The sequence below is a fragment of the Pseudonaja textilis genome, chromosome 2, assembly GCF_049901715.1.
Source record: "Pseudonaja textilis isolate UNSWEBS1 chromosome 2, rPseTex1.2, whole genome shotgun sequence".
Lineage (NCBI taxonomy): Eukaryota > Metazoa > Chordata > Lepidosauria > Squamata > Elapidae > Pseudonaja > Pseudonaja textilis.
Genome location: NC_141991.1, coordinates 12319784 through 12342779, shown reverse-complemented (window position 1 = coordinate 12342779; position 22996 = coordinate 12319784). Strand labels below are relative to the sequence as shown.

Here is a 22996-nt window from a genome sequence, read left to right as displayed (position 1 = left end):
GTTCTGGGGCACTGACCCCTCCTGTAGAGAAGCATTAATCACCACCAGAGTCCATCCGCCTGTCAACTCCTGGGAAGCTTTCACAAACCAGGAGGGACATGGTTCTAAAATACAGGTGTTCACATGCATACTCCCTAGGATCCTGTCCAATTTTACTCCCAGCAGGAGGTATCTCATGAAATTTGCAGAGTGAGATTGATAAAGCACATAGAATATTCAGAATGGAGACTATACAAACCTATGTTATATTACAAGTGATTTTATTACAAGAACCAGACAGATCTCCAAAGTATCAAAATTCTCCTTATTTGAAACCTGTCAAAAACCTGTCATTCCTCTATTAACTATCAGGTGACTCCCTTTGGGGTTCTAAGATGGGGGTGTTCCTTAAAAGGCCATTGTCTCCCCACTGCCCTTCTTTTATCTCTTTGGCAGAGGGACCATTGCCATTCACTTCTTGGGGAGTATCCTATCCATTGTAATATCTACATGAAGCCCTAGAGTTACATCATCAGTCACCATGGGTTGAGGTATCATCAGTATGTGAATGATACTCAATTTTATATCTCCATCCCAAGTGATGCTATTGTTGCCCCCTGGAGGCTGCGGGAGCTGGATGCTGGACAATGGGTTTTGACTGAATCCTGACAAGACCAATTGCTTTGGATGCATGGATCTTCAATATCTGGGATTTTGACATCTTTAGCTCTAGATGAGTGGCACTATCCCAGGCTGACCTGCTCTGCAACTTAAGGATTATCCTGGATATGCAACTCCTGCTCAAAGAGCAAGTGGCAGTTGTGTCTAGAAGAGCTTTTGCAGAAGTTCAGGTTGTGCACCAGTTGTGGCATATCCTGGAGTCCCTGTGCTCAGCCACTCAAGCCCTGGTCACCTCCCATTTGCACTACTGCAATGAACTCTACATTGGGCTATCCTTGAAGAGCACTTGGAGGCTTCAATTGATGCAGAGTGTGGCAAAGCTGTGGGGCCCCTATAGTCTCCCATGTTACACCACTGTTCCAGGGGTGGTATTCTACTGGTTCGGCCCAGTTTGGCCAAACTGGTAGGTCCAAGGATCATCTCTGAGCAAACCAGTTCACTCCGATGATCAGCTTCTCTCCCCTCCCACCTGCCCTAGTTCTATTCTTTATTTCCTGGTTTTCAAGCTCAGCTGCTTCACATGGCACAGTGGAGAGTGCACCCATTGCGTGCGCGCAAAGCACATGCTCACCTCACTGGTTTTCACACTGGTTGAATCACACCCCTGCACTGTTCTATTAGCTGTACTGGGTGCCGGTTTGCTTCTGGGTGCAATTCAATGTGTTGGTTATTATCTATAAACTCCTGCATGGCGTGGGTTTAGATTACTTCAAGAACTATCTCACTCCAATGTGAAAAGCCCACCTCACCCATGTACAGTATGGGCAGAGGAGGCATGATGCAGTTCCCATCAGTCAAGGAATTCCAGCTGGAATTCCAACTGGCAGGGTCCAAGAGAACATCCTTCTCTGCCATGGCCCCAGTCCTTTGGAACATCGCACTTCCTGAGGTGAGATTGGCTCCCACCCTTATGACCTTCTGCAAGAGCCTAAAGACTTGGCACTGCCAGGCTTAGGGCCCCAATGGGGAAGTACTCTATTGAAGTAGTTGATCAACTAATAGAAAATCCATGAAATCTTTCCTAATTTCTCTCTTAAGTTTGTTTAAATCAGCAACCCAAAAAAAGTATTTAAATCAGCAATCGTAAAGGCCAAATCACTGGTGTGACTTGTGTCAGCTTTGGAAGCCATATTAGCACCAGCAGCTTCCACACTGCCACATTCCTGTGCTTGGGAAATTGGGAGGGGGGATTTCATGGAGCATATGTAGTTAGACATAATAGCATTCTTCTTTACAGTCAAGGTCATGTTATTCCTGCACCTGGATGAGGAGTGTTTAAGGGATATCTCAAGTTGCAATGGATAGTGATTGGTGCATGTGATGGAATGATGGGTGCAGAGAATGGGTTTGTATTTTTTAATTATTGAAGGGAAAACCGGAACTGTCAGATTTGGATTTTCCCAGATGTGCCAGTGTGACTTTTCCAATAAGGAGAAACTTTGAGAAAATGCCTGTCTCAAAGTTTTTGATGGGAGTTTGGTATTGCTGGAACACTGACAACTTGATTCAATTTCCAGTGGTTGCATTATGGTGAATTCAAATGTGACGTGGCCACTTTCCTCCAAAGTTCTTATAACTTCTCAACTATTTCATCCCTATTAATAAGAATTAATTCCAGTATAGCTGTGCCTCTATAGGGTTTCCTGCTTGAGCAGGGGAGCAGGGAGCAGAGTGTTGGACTAGAAGACCTTAAAGGTCCCTTCCAATTCTTCTATTCTATTCTATTCTATTCTATTCTATTCTATTCTATTCTATTCTATTCTATTCTTGTGGTTCTGAAAATTTTATTTGGGTTTTCACAAAAACAAAATATAAATAAACATCTTTTTTTGAAAATAGCATGGTCCCAGGTTATCACTTCTTCATACAGACACAAAGTCAATTTCATGCTCATTTTTATGTTCTATTCCATATCTTATTACTGTTTTATATTTTCTACATAGTTTTTCACCTCTTTTAATTTTCTCAACTTTAATTATCTCATCTCAATTCAAATCAATATATTTATACTTTTGTCTGTCCTGTTGCAATTTCATATTATCTTTTCTCATTAAACAAATTTTCCCCTGTAGTTGCTAACTGGAGTATGACACCTTTATATCTTTTAATTTTATCCATTCAAACTCTTATTTAAACTTCAATGTATACCTTTAAGATGATAGCATTCACTATAATACGTAACTTCCAATCGAATTCTGCCTGGTACATTCTTAAAATACACACCATATTCTTAAAAAGAAAAGATTATATATATATAGGTAAATAAATCACACATTCCACTCCAATTCAATTCTGTCATTAATATTCATTAAAATCTTAACATCTTTAACATTTCTTTTCAATTAAATATCATACTTCCTTGGGAACACTTATAAACTTTCCATAATTAATTCTTTTTTTTTGTATTTCTCACTTATATTTTTATAAATCATTAATAATAATTAAAATGCTCCCATCCTTTCTGAATTTAATTATTCACTTTAATTCATTTTTTTTATTAACAAACATTCCACTACATTACAGTGAATATTTTATCCATCATTTTAGTCATATTTTCTAAAATTATTTCTATTTGTAATATAACAATGCTATCTTATGTACCTTTGCAGAATCCCTTTAACAATTAATTTTTCACCGATTATATCTAAATAGGCTTATGGTTTCAATACTTATATCTTTCCCTGTTTCTCTATATCTTGTTTCTGTCTTTTACAACTTCTTTTCCTTACCTTCTTCCCCTCTTCTTCTCCCTCCCCTTTTTACCCCCTCATCTCTCTACTTCTAATTCTCTCATCTGTAATCCCCTCTTCTGTTGCTTTCTAATATACTTATCTTTCAAACTCTTCTTCTTTTTGGTTGTTTTTTCTAGTCTTAAAACCTTTCACTCTCTTTCCCTCCTTTCCTTTTTTCCCCCCACTTAAAATTATTTGATCATTAAAGATAGCTTCTTCTTTGTCTCGATCTTCTTGTTCTGCAAGCGTTTCTTGTTCTTTTTCATAGTTCCAGATCTCCATATCGAAGAATTGAAATACAAAGCCAAAAGAACCTCTCCCTTCTTGTGCATCTTCTTTCCATTTTTTAAGTTCCATTTTCAGTTCTTCTAAGCATGATGCCATTTTAAACACTTTTAAACAACCTTCCGATTAGTTTTAGTCACTTAGATGCAAAAACCAAAAATCACCAAGTAATCTAAATAATCCAAGGCTGTTTCTTCTTGCTTCTTTTTTCTACTTTCTCTTCCTGGGGTTCTATTATTTTGTTGCCAAATTTTAGTTAGGATGTATCTTTGGGGAATCTTGTTAAAGTTTCACTGTAAGTTCCTTTTAGTTACAGTTCCATTCCTTAGTTCCAGGCAGTCTCCTCCATTTTTCCAGATCCTACCCTTTTATTCTTTTTTTTCTCCTTTCCTGCTTTTAAAAACTTAAATATCCAGAAATCTTTATTAACCCTTTGACTTTTATTTTCAGCTTAAATGCCTATTAGTGTCAAAGTGGATTTTTTTCAATTTCTTGCTTAAGCCTCTTAGCTGTCAGTATATGAAAGGGAAGAAAAAAAACCCTAATCCTTTCCCTTTTCTCTCTCCTTCGCTGCTTCAAAATCTTCTTTGGGAACAATGGTATTTAGTTTAAATTCCAGGGTACTTTACATTATTGCTTTTTTAGTTTAACCTGGTCGACCAAAACTTTCTCTCCTTATCTTCCTCCTACACATTCTTTTCTGGTTCAGTTCTTCTTTGAGGTGGCCATTTCTGACCACTGCTGCAACCGCCTTTGGGCAAGGGAGTAATGGCCAGCTGGGGAAGAGAGATGCAGCTCTCCTTGACCATGCTGGCAGTCTCCACCATCTTCACCACCTCTATGGGGTGGCTTATCCCCAAAACCAGCCGGCTTGGGGTGCTTCAGCAGTGAGCACAGATTGAAACCAAGCACAATTGCGGATTTCTGTCTGTTGCTGAAGAGACTCAAACTGGAAGCCTATTCTATTCTATTCTATTCTATTCTATTCTATTCTATTCTATTCTATTCTATTCTATTCTATTCTATTCTATTCTATTCTATTCTATTCTATCCCATTCCATTCCATCCCATCCCATCCCATCCCAGAAAAGGGGTTCCTGTAGCACGGAGATCTCAGCAGATTTCACATCAACATTGGTTACAATTTTCATTTTTTCCCCCTCAAAGGTGGCTTAAGAGCATTTCCATCAATAGTGTGGAAAGGCTCTCAAGGGTGATCCAGAAAAACTAAGGAATCACATCTCTGTGTTGTTCAACTCTGTGGAATCACACAAAATCTAGGCTATTGAAAAGATGTTGCTATATCTTATAAGTATCTGAATTATTGTGATGTTTTATGTTTCAGTCAAATCTCTATGGGTTTTTTCCCTCTCAAACTGTTCTAATGACTCAAAAACAACATGAGGCAATAGTTTGCATTAGAAAGTCTGGTCTCACAATTGTTCCCAAGGTCCCTCAAGGTCCTAAGAGAAATGATAAGTGTGGCGTGTAAAGGACACAGATCTTAAGCTGATCCCCTATAGTTGTGAAGCTTGGGCTGAACTCTGTCCTGAATTAGACAACCCACCAACACTTTAGCATGGTGAGACTGCCAAGGTTTCTTCTCCTGATTTTTTAAACTGTTGCAACACAGGAGATGGACTTATGTGCTCAAAGAATGCTCCTTTTGTTTCTGCTTCTGCTGCAGCTGCAGCCCTATGGTGCCAGTGGGATGCTCCACACCAAGTGTCCCTTAACTTTGGAGCATGAGGAATTCAATGAAGGGAATCACTACAAGCCAGGGGACCATGTTATTGCTGGACTTCTCTCTATATCGCCTGCCCGGTTTCTACCAAATGATTTCCAAAGGCCTCCATCTGCTAACATTTCATGGTAAGACTGTATTACTATTCTTCTCATCCTTCCTAGTACCTATCTCTTCCCATTTATGACTATAACCGTGTTGCTTGTATCTTTACAATTTATATTGTTTTATTTGTTTCCTAGTATGATTTGATTGCTTATAAGTAACTTATGAATATCACTAAATGTTGTATCTTATAATTCTTGATGAATGTATTTTATTTTTTCTCTATGTACACTGAGAGCATATGCATCAAAAATAAATTCCTTGTGTGTGCAATTCCATCCCATCCCATCCCATCATTTCTATTCCATTCCATTCCATTCCATTCCATTCCATTCTATTCTATTCTATTCCATTCCATTCTATTCCATTCCATTCTATTCTATTCTATTCTATTCTATTCTATTCTATTCTATTCTATTCTATTCCATTCCATTCCATTCCGCTGTGTGAACGAAAGCAGGAGGAACAAAATAACTGAGACCAGGTCATATTTTATTATATGGTTAGTCTGCAAGCCTGGATAATGTATGTGAATATTCATGCCAACATATGGATTAGCCAGCCTTTATTTCTAGGGGAGTTCTGTGAAATATAAGTATTCCTCTATTTAGTCCAGGTTTCCCCAATAGATAGGAGCTCTTCTTAACATTCTCTACTTATTATGGTTTGTTTCCTTGGCTGGTGAATATTTCCTGCTCGAAAATATTAGCTGCATGAAATATTAGAACCACTTTATAAAACCTTAGTAAGACCACATTTGGAATACTGCTGTCAGCGTTCCAACTAGCGAAGTCCAAACCAATAAACTCTGAGACAAACATTTCCTCCAAGTTCCATTTTATTAGAGTTGTCATATTGGCACATCTGGGAAAATCCTAATTGGAGAGTTCCTGGTTTTCCCTTCCAAAAAGAGAAATCAAAGTTCCATCTCCTGCACCCACCAGTCCATCACATGGCCCAATCGAATCATTCATCCCAAGTGGAGACATCCCTCCTGTCACCCCCCTCCAGGTGCAGGGTTACATGTCCTTGACTCTCTGAGAAAGAATGTTGTTATGTCTAAGCTTCTACCTCGCTATGAAATCCCCCCTCTCAAATTCCCAGGCACTGAATGTGGCAGCCTCGAAGCTTCCAAGTAAAAGATGGCTTCCAAGGCTGACAACTGCATCCAGTTTTAGTCACCACATTACAAAAAAGATGTTGAGACTTTGGGAAAAAAAGTGCAGAGAAGAGCAATTAAGATGACTAAAGGCTTGGAGACTAAAATATAGGAAGAATATTGCCAGAACTGGGTATGGCTAGTCTAAATAAGGACTGGGGTGACATGATAGCAATATTCTACACTAGGATCCCAAGGTCATAGTCATAGTCATTTTTTTTGAACAAGGTTTTTCCTAATCCTAATGGATAGGGTCCATGTTCAAGTCTGTTAAGATCTTTTTGCATCCTGAGCTTGTCTTCAGGGGTGTTGGCTATTCTTGCTAGCTTAGTATCATCTGCAAATTTGATGAGTTCCCCCTCTACTTCTTCATCTAAGTCATTTATGATGATATTGTGGAGTACTGGCCCTAAGATAGAGCCTTGTGGTACCCCACTGCTTCCTTCCTTCCATGTAGATCTAGTACCACTAAGGACTATTTGTTGAATATGGTTTGTCAGGCATTTACAAATCAATCTTGTGGTGGTGCTGTCTATCCCACATTTTTCTAGTTTACCAACAAGTAGTTGTGGTCTATTTTGTCAAAAACTTTGCTTTTTTAAAATATTTTTTTATTTTTTTCTTGTTTACAAACATGTTATTCTTTGGACAGTGTGGTACCAGTATGTCTTACATTTTAAAATAAATATGGCAATATTGTTCATATTCAATACAGTTGACAATCTTATAAAATTTCATATTAATACACATATTTTCTTTAATTATTCACCATTTCAGTATCTTATTTTTATGTCAATCTCCATATTCTAAATATCCCTCTTTTGCTACAAATAAAATATTAGTCATATTTGTAGCGTTTAACAGATTTATGTGATTTTAATAATAATTTACCAATTTATATTGAGTAATAATCTTCAATTATTTATCACCTAAGTTTTAATTATTCCACTATTATGTTTAAGAAATATCCCCTTTCTGATCGGATTTTACAACTTGTTTAATACAGATAAATTAATTATCATCATATGTACATTTGACAAGTTATATAATTTTAATAATAATAGTTTTTATCAAGTTGCAATCTTTCATTATTCTACTATTCAATATTCAATGTGTTATTTTTATATCAATCAAATTCTACATATCATTCCTTTTTCTGAAAATAGAATGTTAATATTCATATTTATTACATTCAACTATCTTCTATAATTAACTAATAATACACATATTTATGTTGAATTGTATTCTTCAATTATTTGATTATTCAACATATCATATTCAACGTTACCCTCATTAAAATTCTATAATCCCTTGTTATTAATTCACCTTATAATGTAAAAGTATCTATTCCATTAGTCCCCCCTTCTCTAACTTCTAGCCCTTTTTTATTATCCATCATCTCGCATTGTCAAATGCTTTGCTGAAGTCTAAGTATATTATGTCCACATCATAGTTTGCTGTTGTCTCCTTCTTAGGACTGAGAGAGAAGGACTGGCCCAGAGTCACCCAGTTGACTAGTCCTGTAAGATGACACTAGAACTCCTGGTTTTCTGGTTTCCAATTTGGCACCTTAACCACTATGGCAAACTGACTCTTTAGAAGTTCCATATTTTGAAATGTCTTGAAATAGGGCTAGTCTAGATTCTCTGTATTTAGCCCTCTTGGGAAAAGGTCAGAGGCCCAGGGAAACCCTCTCCTCCAAGTTTATATTTTTGATGCACAACTTTTACAAAATATTTATAGCAGTTTTCTTCCAGTTTGTATTGCTTTTAGCAAATTGTAATCTATGAAGGGACAGGGTAGATCAGAAGCATGGGCAAGATTGCTTGCTAGGTTGCTGGATTAAAACCATTTATATTGCCATATCCACCATCCTATCAACAATCCACATCATTAATATCCAAAGTAACAGAAATAATTCTATTTAACAAAAAGAACCAGCAGAGCTCACTTAATCTCCTGGCCCAAACACATTGGGAATAGCCAAGTCTTCAAAGCCTTATGAATGGCTAGCAGTGTTAGGATTTGTTACAACAGAGCATTCCCCAAAAAAGGTTTAGACAGTTCATCCCAGTCTTACAAGACTGGGGCATCTCTCTGTTATTTGTTAAAGCAACAACCCATTTCCCCCCCAGACCTCTGAGCAAGTGTGAAAAGTGAGGCAGTTGTTTTTAAAAGCACAGTGGAATTTTTATCACAATGGCATTGTGTTTTTTCTTTAGGCACTCTGGATAAAATTTTGGCTGCTTTAATTACTAGCTGGATAATGCTGTACTCATGTCTGCTCCAAATCAATTCCTCCAACTCATTTCTGAAGCACGCACAGCCTTAGATATAGCTAATAAGCCATTTCCATGAATGGTAATGTGGTGCCTGTATATTTGCAGGAAAGGATCTTCCTATTACTGGAAAATTCTGTCCTTCCTTTTTGCCATCCAGGAGATCAACCAGGATCCCAAACTCTTACCCAACATCACCTTGAGCTACAACCTCCACAACAACTTTTTTAACACCAGGATGACTTCAGATGCCTTGATGGACCTGCTTTCTGTTGGAGATGCCAACATTCCAAACTACAGCTGTGGAAGACAGAAAGACCTCTGGGTTCTCCTGGAAGCAGCTGACTCAGACATCTCCAAACAAATTTCAACGATAGCAGCCATCTACAAAATCCCACAGGTAAGGAATGAAAGTGTGCACCTCTATGGTTAGGCACTCTGCAGAATTCTTCTAGATTGGGTTTTCCTTCAGAACATAGAAGAACTCAACCAAGCAGTGTAAGCTTGGAAGATGTGGAGATATGTGACCCATAGAAATGGTAAGAGTTGGACATAATTGGATATCATCATCATCAATAACATCATCAACAACAATTAAACTCATAAGCCACCCAACTCTCAATATTCCCATCAATCAAACAAAGAGATAACAGTTAAATCAATAAAGAATAAGCAATGGATAAAAGATGGCTAGCCTCTTTTAATATGTTTTGTTAATAATATTTAGTAGACCATTGTGCAAGACATTATATCAGGATTGCTAAAACAGAATCTGCCTGGATATCTTGGTTGGGTCTATTGAACCTACTATGTCTAAAAGGATATAAATGAACCCTAAGTCACACATTAATCCATCCATGTAGATATTTGCCATTTCTCTGAAGGAATGTTCTCCTTGAAGATCTCTTAAGGAATGATGATGATGGTGGTGGTGGTGGTGGTGGTAGTGGCGGCGGTGATGAGGACTGTCTGAACAGAGCCTAAGCAGTGGATCTTCTTGCAAGAAAGGAGAATCCCATCCATGATTAGAAGAAATTAAAAACAAAGATGTTGAGACTCTAGAAAGAGTGCAGAGAAGAGTAACAAAGATGCTTAGGGGCTTGGAGGTTAAAATATATGAAGAATTGTTGCAAGAAGTAGGCATGGCTAGTCTAGTGAAGAGAAGGACTGGGGGTGACATGACAGCAGTCTTCTAATATTTGAGGAGTTGTCACAGAGAGGAGGGTCGCAACCTATTCTCCAAAGCCCCTGAAGGCTAGAATAGGAACAATTGGTGGAAATTCATCAAGGAGTGATTCAACCTAGAAATAAGGATAAATTTTCTGACAATGAGAACAATCAAGCAATGGAACAGAAGTTGCCTTCAGAAGTTGTGGGTAGTTCATCACTGGAGGCTTTCAAGAAGAGACTGGACAGCCACTTGTCAGAAATGGTATAGGGTCTCCTGTTTGAGCAGGGAGATTGGACTAGATAACCTACAAGGTCCCTTCCAATTCTGTTCTAAGAAAATCTCTCTAACAGATGACAGATAATCAGAGTTGGAAAGGACCTCATAGGTCATCTAGTCCAACCCACCATCCAAACAGGAGACCCTACATCATTTCAGACAAATGGCAGTCCAATCTCTTTTTGAAGGTCTCAAGTATGGTGCTCCCACAACTTTGAGAGCAAGCTGTTCCATTGGTTGATTATTCTTACTGTCAGAATGTTTCTCCTTATTTCCAGGTTAAATCTCTCCTTGTTCAGTTTCCATCCAGTATTCCTTGTCTGGCCTACAGGTGCCTTGGAAAATAGCTTGACCCCTTTCTCTCTGCGACAGCCCATCAAATATTGGAAGATTACTATCAAGTCTCCCCTGGTCCTCCTCTTCACTAGACTAGCCATGCCCAGTTCCTGTAATCGTTCTTCATATGTTTTATTTTTCAGTCCCCTAATCATCCTGGTTGCTCTTCTCTGCACTTTTTCTAGAGTCTCAACCTCTTTTTTATAGTGTGGTGACCAAAACTGGATGCAGGACTCTAGGTGTGGTCTTACTAAGGCCTTATAGAGTGGTATTAGTACATCACTTGACTTTGATTGTATCCCTCTGTTAATGCAATTTAGGATTGCATTAGCTTTCTATTTGGTACATAGCTATTTTTTTTACTGTGTTCAACCTTGAAAGCAAACTTTAACATCTTCATTCCTTTTTCAGATCAGCTTTACTTTTGTGTCCCAGGTTTTGAGCGATAAAATCCGGTTCCCTTTTTTCTATCGGATGATCCCTGCAGAAGGAACACAATACCCAGGAATTGTCAGGTTGCTTTTGCACTTTGAGTGGAGCTTCATTGGTCTCTTTGCTTCAAACACTGACAATGGGGAACAGTTCCTAAGGACGTTGGCTCCTCTACTCTTGAAGAATGGGATTTGTGTCATTATATCAAAAAGCATCTTGGTGACTAACAACAACACCCTGAAAGTCTTTTCTGCTTTCTTCTACACATGGAGGCAGGTTAATGTCTTTGTTTACTGTGCAGAAGGCAATTCCTTCCTAGAAGGAATAACCATTATACAAGAAATAATTAGGAGCTTGACAAAACCCATCATGGGAAAAATCTGGATCACCACAGCTTTGTGGGACTTCACGATGCAACTGTTCCAACGTAAACTGTTTTTTCAAAACCTCCACAGCCTTTTCTCTTTCTTCATCCGTACCCAAAAAAAGAGAAAACCATACAATTTTATAGCTTTCTACGATTACATGAAGAAGTTTGAACACAACGCTTATTCTTGTTTTTCTACAAGGCATGTCTTTGCTGTGAAAAGCCGGAGAAGATGCCGAGAGAAACAGGAAGTAAAGATTCTGCCCCAAGATAAGGTGGAAATAATTTTCTCCCTAGACAAATACTTCATTTACAATACTGTCTGGGCTGTGGCATGGGTGTTAAATACTGCTTTTTCATCCAGATCCAAGAGGGAAAGAAAGATGAGTGGAGAAAGGTTGAAAACTCCAAGTCTACAACCTTGGCAGGTATCTTGATGGCCATAATAGAGATTGTTCTTGTGCATGATAATCAAATATTAAAATCTGCATGTTTGGTAACTGGATGCTCCTTTTCTTTTATCCTCTGGCTCTTTTTAGAATAGAATAGAATAGAATAGAATAGAATAGAATAGAATAGAATAGAATAGAATTCTTTATTGGCCAAGTGTCATTGGACACACAAGGAATTTCTCTTAGTCCAAATGCTCTCAGTGCACATAAAAGAAATAGTCATAGGGTACAATAAGCAATCAAATCAATAAAAAGAGTCAATAAAAATCATTAGGATAGAAGCAACAAGGTTACAGTCAAACAGTCAAAAGTGGGAGGGGATAGATAAGAAGTGATGAGAAGATTAATAGTAATAGTGGTGCAGACTTTGTAAATAGTTGGAAAGTGTTGAGGGAATTATTTGCTTAGCAGAGTGATGGTGTTCAGGAAAAAAATGTTCTTGTGTCTAGTTGTTCTGGTGTGCAATGCTCTGTAGGGTTGTTTTGAGGGAAGGAGTTGAAACAGTTTATGTCCGGGATGTGAGGGGTCTGTAAATATTTTCACAGCCCTCTTTTTGACTCATGTAATATACAGGTCCTCCATGGAAGGCAGGTTGGTAGCAATTGTTTTTTCTGCAGTCCTAATTACTCTCTGAAGTCTGTGTCTGTCCTTTTGGGTTGCAGAACCAAACCAGACAGTTATAGAGGTGCAGACGACAGACTCAATAATTCCTCTGTAGAACTGTATCAGCAACTCCTTGGGCAGTTTGAGCTTCCTGAGTTGGCGCAGAAAGAACATTATTTGTTGTGCTTTTTTGATGACGTTTTTCATGTTAGGTGTCCATTTTAAGTCTTGGGATATGATAGATTTTTTTTTTTATAGTGTTGTGGAAAAACAGTAATTCTTTTAAAACATGACCCTAAACAATGGAAATCTGAAACAAAATTTGATAAAATATCCTATAATACTATTACCTGGTTTCCCAGCCAAGACTAAGTGCTGAGAGATCCAATTGTAACTTGGTAAAGGATTATACAGAGATAGAACAGGTATATCAGCAGTCATGAATCATTAATTATATTACACAGACCAGAAAGTCATCAACATTTTTTAAAAAATGGTTATCATCTGGAGCTTGCTTTGCTGATTGTTCTTTCAACCCTGATCCACATTTTTTTTATTCTAAGGACAAACATTTCTTTCTATTTATGATATGGCAATCCTTCTTCACACCTCTCCTCAAAATACAAGGCAATTCTTAGTATCTGCTTTGCATGTCTTCCTTAGGATTATTTCCAAAGTATATTTCAGTATTAAAGAGTATTCTCAGTTCCAGCAATGTTCTGCTTGTGACTTTGTCTGTGTCATGTAATATATGTGGGTATAGGCATAATTTATTCACTTATTTATTTAGTCATGTTTATGTAGTGTATATTGGAGGTGGAGACCCTCTGAAAACTGTATGCAATGAAATTTCATTTTAATGTATACCAATTAATATACATTCAAAGTGACAATAAAGTTAGTCTACGTCTATCTACACTGTAAACATGATTTAAGCTGAAAGAATAAAAATTAAGAAAAACTATTTTGAAAATTAACTTTTAAACTCTACAATGGGTTTTATTGCATGGACTTATCCTTGATATGGGGTATAGCTTTTACAGATTTGAGATTTTGGACAACATTCAAAGCAGTGTAGAAGTGTTCATCAAAATCAGTGGAAAGAAAGAAAGAAAAACAACACCAACAGCATCATAGCACTGATGGTGTTACCTAGTTTGGGTAATGAAACTGTGCAAGAAAATAATCAAGCTCAGAGAGCACCAAGGACCTCTCATTTCAACTTTGAGCTACAAATATTCTCCTTTATTTGAGAAACAAAGTGAAAAGTACAAGTTTGGGGTCAGTGGCTTTTTTAATTTTAAAAATAAACGTGTACAATTTGATGTCACCCAAGGACATTTTAATGACTTCAAAATACAAATTTCATAACTTCATCAAGTAGGTGCTGCATTTCATAATGAGACTTATCTGGGATGAGATCTTTGAAAGACTCTAGATATTGAGCGATGGTGGATTCTGCTTCACTGGAAGTGTTTTAAGAGAGGCTGGATGACCATCTGCCAGGGGTGTTGCATTCCTGTACTGGACAAAATATTGGACTAGACAATCTCCCTTCAAAATTTTCCATTTTAGGATCCTACATGGTAGATTCTTACACTGGACTGGCCGTTGACTTAGATACATTCCCCTATTATTCCATTCTAGAATTCTTTACTTCCATGGAGGCCTCTACAATGAAGTAAGATGTAATGATGAGGGAACCCTTGTGTGAAAGCTGAAGAGAGAATAAAATGTTAGCCTATAAAATATCACAAGGTTTCTGTTTTTGTGTATGTGTGTTAGAAGACTGAAGATGGAGAGAAAGATCTCTACATTGACTACCGCGCTGATTGTATCAAAAGTAAGTCACACAACCCACAACTCCACATCCAACCCTACCTCATCTACCCACCATCACTCAAAACTAGGCATGCATGCCCCTAACTACCTCAATTCCAACTACACCTGGCCTTAAATGCAAGTTACTCAAGCTACTTAGCCTTGTGAATAAAATACCTGAATTTCTCCTCTTACTAAATATGGCTAAATTTGACATCATATTTGTCTGTGAAACATGGCTTAATGCATCTCTCCCTGACTCCATTACTACAGTAAGAGACTATCATGTTTACTGATCAGATCATGAAATCTGCAGAGGAGGTGGTGTTGCTATCTTCTATAAAAAGTCCTTACATCTAAAAAACATCCAAGTTACCAAAGAGCTTGCTCTTCCTGAGACCATCATCTGTGAACTGTCCTTAAATATCACATTTTGATTCTTACTATGTTACAGAGCACCTGATTATGACATCGAACATGTAAACAAGCTAAATTCACTACTAACTTGGGCAACATCCTGCCCAGACACTTTTATCTTGTTTGGTGACTTCAATCTACCTCACATTAACTGGACCCTAAACGAATGTAAAACTGAACCTATACATGCAACCTTCTACAATGCAGTAACAAACCTGGGACTGGAACAACTAGCAACCAACAATACTAGACTTAACAACTGCATTGATCTCATCTTCTGCAATAGTTTGAATTCAATTTATGGAATACAAATTAAAGAACCCTTTTCCAACAGTGACCACAGCATAATTGACTTTTATCTCAACATACATCCACACAAAAAATCAACACAACGATGTGATCCCCAATTATAACTTCAAAAAAGGCAACTATGATCTTATAGATAACCATCCCTTGATTGGCAATTTCTATTCACTGGATGCAATACTGTTGAAGACCATTACAATATATTTTTACTTGAAGTCAAAAGAGTCATCAAACTATATGTACCAATAACAATTCCAAAAACCAGAAAAAACAGATTACCTATAACAATAAGGAAGCTTTAATCCCAAAATAGATCACTTTGGCGGAAAAACAAATCTGGTCACGTTGCCAATTTAAAAAGCCGATACAAAAATTTATGCCACCAGATAAAGACTGAATGCACCAATTATCACATTAAACAAGAGGAAAACCTTCTACACATCAATTCCACCCATGCTTTCTACAATTTTGTAAACAACAAACTAAAAGACTCAAGGTCCATCCCACCCCTGAAAGGACCAAATGGTAAAGATTGCAATGATGACACTATTAAAGCCAACCTCTTCAACACATTCAGTCAACTACAGTGATCTAATACATATCGATTTTACAGCAGACAATGTTGAAAAAGCACTACGCAATCTAAAACCATCTCTATCTATTGGACGAACGGAATGTGTACCTACTTCTTAAAAAAGCTATCCACTGCCATAGCCGAACCTCTAAGCATAATCTTTGAAAAATCTTTCAGGACCAGCTCCTTGCCTAACCAATGGTCACAAGCCACTGTCATCCCCATCTTCAAAAAAGGAGACCCCAGCCTAGGTGAAAATTACAGACCAATCTCTTTATGCTGCATCACCTGTAAAGTCATGGAATCAATTATTAACCAACCCATTATCCTCCATTTAGTGACAAACAACCTACTCTCTAATAAACAATTTGCTTTCAGAAAAAAAACTATCCTGTAATCTGCAACTCTTACACTGCAAAAACATGCAGACTACACAACTCGATCAGGGCAAAGCAATAGACACAGTCTACATAGACTTCTGTAAAGCCTTTGATTCAGTGGTACATGACAAACTACTCCTAAAACTAAAATCTTACGGTATCTCTGGACACCTGCATAACTGGATAGAAGCATTCCTGTCAAACAGACAACAAATGGACAAAATTGGGAGTGCCCTATCAAATTCTGTACCTGTCAACAGTGGTCCCCCAAGGAAGTCTTCTAGGACCAACTCCCTTCATACTCTACATAAATGACCTCTGTGATCATATTAAGAGCAACTGCGTTCTCTTTGCTGATGATGTGAAGCTATTCAACACCACAGACAATACTGCTACCCTTCAAAAAGACCTCGACTAGGTATCAGAATGGTCAAACAAATGGCAACTTCAAATCTAAACAAATAAATGCTCTGCCTTACGTATTGGCAAAAGAAAATCAGAAAATAAAATACAGGCTGAATAGTCAAGACCTTGTTGATGATCCAAGCTCTGTCAAGGATCCTGGAGTATTCATCTCTAATGATCTAACTGCTAGAGCCCACTGTAACTACATTGCCAAAAAGGCGTTAAGAGTTGTTAACCCAATCTTACATAGCTTTTTCTCTGGTAATATCACACTACTAACTAGAGCATACAAAACATTTGCTAGACCAATACTCGAATACAGCTCATCAGTCTGGAACCCACGTTATGTATCTGATGTTAACACAGTTGAGAAAGTCCAGAAATATTTCACAAGAAGAGTTCTCCACTCCTCTACTCGTTGCAGAATACCATGCCATCAGACTTCAAATTCTAGAACTAGAAAACCTTGAACTACGCCGTCTTTGGTCCGATCTAAGTATAGTATATAAAATCATACATTGCAATGCCCTACCTGTCAATTAATACTTCAGCTTCAACCATAACAATACAAGAGCACACAATATATACAAACTCATGGTTAATCGCACCACACTTGATTGCAGGAAACACGACTTCAGCCACAGAGTGATCAATGTCTGGAATACTCTCCCTGACTCTGTGGTTTCTTCCCCAAACCCCAGAAACTTTAACCTTAGACTTTCTACTATTGACCTCACACCTTTCCTAAGAGGTCTGTAGGGGGCATGCATAAATGCACCAATGTGCCTACCATCCCTGTCCTATTGTTTCTTTTATTTTTCTTATATGTATCCATGTATTCATAACTAAGTTTTTACTTATACCTATTATCTTGTAAGCAATTGACAAACCAAATAAAATAAAATAAATAAATAAATTAGCTCTCTTTGGACACAGCTATTTGAATCTGAAAAGAAGATTCAACCATAAGCAATTCAGGTATCAAACAGGCATTCATTCACTCATTCATCTTGTACAGCCATCAAACTCTGAGCAGCTTTACAAACAAATTTAAATGAAATCACAAGTGAAAATTGATGCACATTGTTGGAGCAAATAGGCTTCCCATCTGCTAAGAAACATGCTACATTTTTTTGGTTTTATTTTCTGTTCTGTTCTAGCTTCACCCTTTCCTCCAAAACTCTCAACTGCACAATCATTCCTTGGATGGAGTACATTTGGATGAAAAAGGAAACCTGGTAGCTGATTTGGACATCCTGAACTGGATGGTTTTTCCAAATAACTCTGTCACCAAAGTGATGTTTGGGAGTCTAATAAAACAGAGATCCTCGGATTTCAAATTTTCAATCAATCAGGATGCTCTCGAACACCTGGAATTACTCAACAAGGTACATAAATTGAAATTCACTGTTTCTCCATTTCTCAATAATAGCAATGATGAGTGTGGAGATCTCAGGAAGGGAAATTGCTTTCATTTTTGCTATTCAGTTAAATCCAAAGAAATTTCAGATACAGCTGTGTCACTATATATTGAAATATGCAAGCACCATCAGAAGTCACATTGCAAGTATTCATCTTGAGGTACTTAATCAATCAGAATAGAGCTGGAAGGGACCTTGGAGGTCTGCTAGTCCAACCTCCTGCTCAGTTCAGATAGATGGCTGTCCGGTCTTTTCTTAAAAATTCCAGCACCCACAATCTCTGAGGGCAAGCTGTTCCACTGGTTAATTGTCCTCCCTGTTAGGAAGTTTCTCCTTAATTCCAGGTTGCTTCTCTCCTTGATTAGTTTTCATCCATTGTTTCTTGTCCTGCCTTCTGGTGCTTTCGAAAATAAATTGACCCCCTCCTCTTTGGGGAAGCCTTTCAAATACTGGAATATTGCTATCATGTCCCCCTTAGTCCTTCTTTTCTCTAGATTAACCAAACCCAAATCCTGCAACCATTTTTCATATGTTTTAGTCTCCAGGCCTTTAATTATCTGGTCTTCTTTGCACTTCTTCTCCAAAGTCTCAACTTTTTTTTTGTAATGTGGTAACCAAAACTGGATGTAATATTCCAGGTGTGATCTTACTAAAACTTTAAAAAGCCTTACTAAGCCTTACTTACTAAGTAACTAAGTATGTAAGGCTTACTTACTAAGTAAATAAGTAAGTAAGCCTTACATACTAAATAAGTAAGTAAGTAAGGCTTACATACTTATTAACCTTACTAAGCCTTACCTACTAAGGCTTTATATGTTGTCCCAAGTTGGCTTTATAAAGTTGTCCTAAGACATTTTCCTTGTTTTCCTTGTTTCTATGTTAGCCTCTGCCTCTTTCCAAGTGTGTACAAAGTTGTTCTCCTGGATTCCACAAGATGACTGAAAGAGGGAGACCCATGTGCTGTTACAATTGTGTTGTTTGTGCAGAAGGAGCCATCTCTGCTCAGGAAGGTGAGTAATTATGAAGGAGTGGTAGTAATGAATTTGCTAGCTGTCAGGGTTCCAGAGATTGCCCTAATTAAATCATGAGCCTCAAGCCATGCTTCAAAAGATTCCAGAAGATTTATTATTGCCCATGCAGCAGATCTCACTGCATTGCTTCCTCATTCTGTCCTTTGTTATTTTTATGGATATCTCTAAAGGAAGAAGTAATTTATCCTCCTGTTCCAAACAAATTATTTTGATTTTAAAAATTATTTAAGTCAAAGCCAGATGACCTCCAAAGTACTGTACAATGCTATGATTCTATAATGGTCATCAATCAGGAATGACAAAGTTGGCAAATGGTTGACCTCAATTATCTGAAATAGAAGTATTTCACAAGAAGAGTACTACACTCCTCTACTCGCAATTGAATACCCTACACCACCAGCTTGAGATTTTGGTCTTTGACAACCTTGAACTACACCGCCTATGGTTAGACTTAAGTGTAGCACACAAAATTATCTGCTACAATGTCTGACCAGTCAATGACTACTTCAGCTTCAATTGCAACAATACAAGAGCACACAACAGATACAAACTCAATGAAGCCACTCCAAGCTTGATTGCAGAAAGTACAACTTCAGCAACAGAGTGGTCAATGCCTGGAATGCACTACCTGACTGTGTTGTTACATCCTCTAACCCCCAGTCCTTTAACCTCAGACTATCCACTATTGACCTCATCCTATTCCTAAGAGGTCTGTAAGGGGTGTGCATAAGCACACACTTGTGCCTACCATCCCTGTCCTATTGTCCACATTTATGCATACCTATTTCCTGTATTCTTACTCATGTTTATACTTATACCTGTTATCTTGTAAGCAATTGACAAATCAAATAAATGAATGAACAAACAAACAAACAAACAAACAAACAAACAAACAAATAAATAAATATTTCTTATAAGGAGAGTAAAACCAGCAAAAGCACACTAAGCAAAACATTTTGAAGGCAAAATGCAGGTATTAAAGGGATTACATTTTTAAAAAACCTGCTTAATAACCTCTAATTCAAATGGATGTCATGTTTGTCCCAAAGGTAGTTTTTCCAAAGGCAAGTGGACTTTCTGTGTTTTTTCCCATTGAAGATGTTTTGCTTCTCACCCTAGAAACATCTTCAGTTCTGACTGAATGGTGGGGAATGGTGGGTATCTCCACCATTCCATCCGAACTGAAGATGCTTCTTGGATGAGAAGTGAAATGTTTTCAAGAGAAAAAAACAGTTTTTTGAAAAGAGCAACCTGGGGTCCAATTTAGATTAGCTGGTATAAGAACATAGAAGATATTCTTTATTTCAAATTCACTGATTCCGTGGATTAAAGTTTTGCAATGTTAAAAGAATTTAGCTGCTTCAAATTCATCTTTACTTGGATATGATTTTTACTGCATGAGTAAAATTCAAATTTCCTGCAGAACAAGTATTTTATTTATTTACTTAATTTACATAGCTGTCCAACTCACACATACAGTAGGTGACTTTGAGCAACTTAATGTTTTTTAAGGAAACTCATATAATAAAAACCCATTTTAAAAAAACCCATCCCCCACCACCATGGAAGAACCACACAATTAAATCAGTCACTTCATCAGCTTCCTATCTCTTTGTTAATGAAAATCTCCTCCTCATCCATCTCCACTGCCTATTTTGCATACTCCATATAAACATACACATATACACCATCACAAATTGTTCTGACCCAAACTTTGTTCCAAGGAAACACCAAACAGAGGTAACAGCAAAACCTTTTAATGATTCTTTAAGAATTCTGTTCCTTCACGGTTAAAAGGCTGTTTCAAACTAATAGTCTCTGATAAGAATGAGCCTTGCCAAGGTTGTGCAAGGCTGCCAAGAACACTAGATAAAGTTACTAAGAAATATTTCAAACACAAAGAGTTTCCAAACACCAACCAAGATACTCCGAATGTCCACAACGCTTGAGTGCAAAAACTTCTTTGCTTCCTGCAAAGAACTCCGGTTTCTCAGCTGGCTTTTATCTCTTAAGGGAGGGGCCATTACCTTGCAGCCTTATTCCTGAATCACCTGTGCTGCTGCAGCTGCTCTTTCTTTTGAGCAGTCCTGTGTGCACATGCACTGGGCACAGGCTCCTCGGGGACCTCTTCATCACTGCTGCCAGCCTCCATAATCTCCAAAGGCAGCATTCCACTCCCTGATGGTCCAAGCCCCATCCCTGCATTGCACGCAGGCCCCTCATCTGAGTCCTCACTTTCCAAGACCTCAGCCATTTGCACCCGCTGTCAGTGAACCACAACACAAATGGCCTTTGGGTCTCCTGGTTTTCAGCTTCCACCTAAGGAACATACTCAGGGGTGAGATTCAACCAGTGTAACAACCAGTGAGAGCGCACTTTGAACATGCATGTGTGGTCTGCATGCGTGCGCAGCATTTCAGAACCACCTATTTTCAGCTCTAATACTTACCTTCTACTGAAGCCCTGTAGTATAACAGCTGAGGCACAGCAATCTGCTGTGCCATACAAAAGATGGAAATAAAGGACAGAATAGGACAAGGGCAGGTGGGCAGGGCCAAATGATCACTGGAACTACCTGTTTGCCTGAGCCACTCTGAACTGGTAGAATCCCACTCCTGAACATACTGGATAGAATGGAAAATGAGAGGCAGTGGCAGATATGCTAATGTTATTATTATTTTTTAGATGCAGAAAAGTGCACCAGGTGTCCAGATGATCAGCACCCAAATGAGAAGAAAGACCACTGTGTTCCTAAAGTTATAACTTATTTGTCTTATGAAGAACATTTGGGGATTCTTCTTGTTTCCTTTGCTGGGTTCATGGTCTTCATCACAAGCTTTGTGCTGGGAATCTTCATTAAATTCCTAGAAACTCCAATTGTGAAGGCCAACAATCAAGACCTTTCCTTCATTCTCCTGGGTTCCCTTCTGCTTTCCTTCTTATCCTCCTTCCTATTCATTGGCCAACCCATGCAAGCCACGTGCTTTTCCCAACAAATGGTCTTCACCACCATATTCACAGCTGCCATTTCTTCAGTGCTAGCAAAAACCATCACAGTGGTGTTGGCGTTTTTGGCTACCCAGCCAGGAAATAAGATGAAGAAATGGCTGGGGAAGAGCTTGGCCAACTCCATTGTCTTATCTTGCTCAAGTGTCCAAGTTGTTATTTGTAGCATTTGGTTGGGAGCTTGTCCCCCTTTCCTTGAGATTGACATGCATTCTCAGCTTGAAGAGATTATCTTGAAATGCAACGAGGGCTCGGTCACTATGTTTTATTTTGCTCTTGGTTACATGGGCTTCCTGGCTGTCAGTTGCTTCACCATGGCTTTCCTGGCCAGGAATCTGCCTGGAGCTTTCAATGAAGCCAAGCTGATCACATTCAGCATGGTGGTATTCTGCAGCGTCTGGGTGTCTTTCATTCCTGCCTACCTGAGCACCAAAGGGAAGTACATGGTGGCTGTGCAGGTCTTCTCCATCTTGGTTTCCAGTGCTGGTCTGTTGGTCTGCATCTTCATCCCTAAATGCTACATTATTGTGCTAAGGCCAAAGCTGAATACAAAAGAACATCTTAAGATAAAATAGATTGGGAAAGTGATTGTTATGGAACTGCTTCTCAAAAGTTTTATTTAATAGATCCAAGTTGATGTTCTTAAATTTTCAAATTTCAAATTCCTTCTTTTTTGTTCTTAATGTCTCTCCCTTACTCTTACGATCAGATTTCATCCTCCTAGAAATTCTTATGTACATCAGTCATGGTATCTTCCAGCCTTCAGTCAGTGATTTTTGCTGTGTCCTCAAACTGTTTATTAAAACTGAGGAGACCACGTATGACTATTTGATTACATGTTTCTTACTCTAATTATCTTCAACATGAAATGTATTTGAAGGAAAAACTAATGCTGAAATTGTTGGACTTAATATTGGAAGGAAATGAATGATGGGAGATTGTGTCACCTTACTCTTACTAAGCAATATGGTACTTGTGTATGCCTATGTTCATATCAGGTGAACATCTGTGTTTGCTTGAAGAGAATAAGTTTG

General features: G+C 38.1%; 1 protein-coding gene across 1 annotated transcript; it reads left to right on the top strand.

Annotated features, from left to right (window-relative positions):
• Positions 1 to 1420: 1420 nt before the first annotated feature.
• Positions 1421 to 22537, top strand: LOC113452250 (vomeronasal type-2 receptor 26-like). Its single transcript, XM_087927666.1, has 7 exons — positions 1421 to 1549; positions 5365 to 5549; positions 9073 to 9364; positions 11159 to 11797; positions 17665 to 17892; positions 18809 to 18935; positions 21642 to 22537. The coding sequence occupies exons 1-7, from the start codon at positions 1421 to 1423 to the stop codon at positions 22535 to 22537; spliced, it is 2496 nt and encodes an 831-aa protein (XP_087783792.1).
• The last annotated feature ends 459 nt before the right edge of the window (positions 22538 to 22996 follow it).

What these genes read in the sequence shown, in the direction of transcription:
- LOC113452250 (XM_087927666.1), top strand. Translation starts at nt 1,421, where the DNA reads ATGGGCAGAGGAGGCATGATGCAGTTCCCATCAGTCAAGGAATTCCAG. An exon ending in GATGCCGAGAGAAACAGGAA is followed by an intron (nt 11,798 to 17,664) that starts GTAAAGATTCTG and finishes GTTCTGTTCTAG; the next exon opens with CTTCACCCTTTCCTCCAAAA. An exon ending in AGCCATCTCTGCTCAGGAAG is followed by an intron (nt 18,936 to 21,641) that starts GTGAGTAATTAT and finishes ATTATTTTTTAG; the next exon opens with ATGCAGAAAAGTGCACCAGG.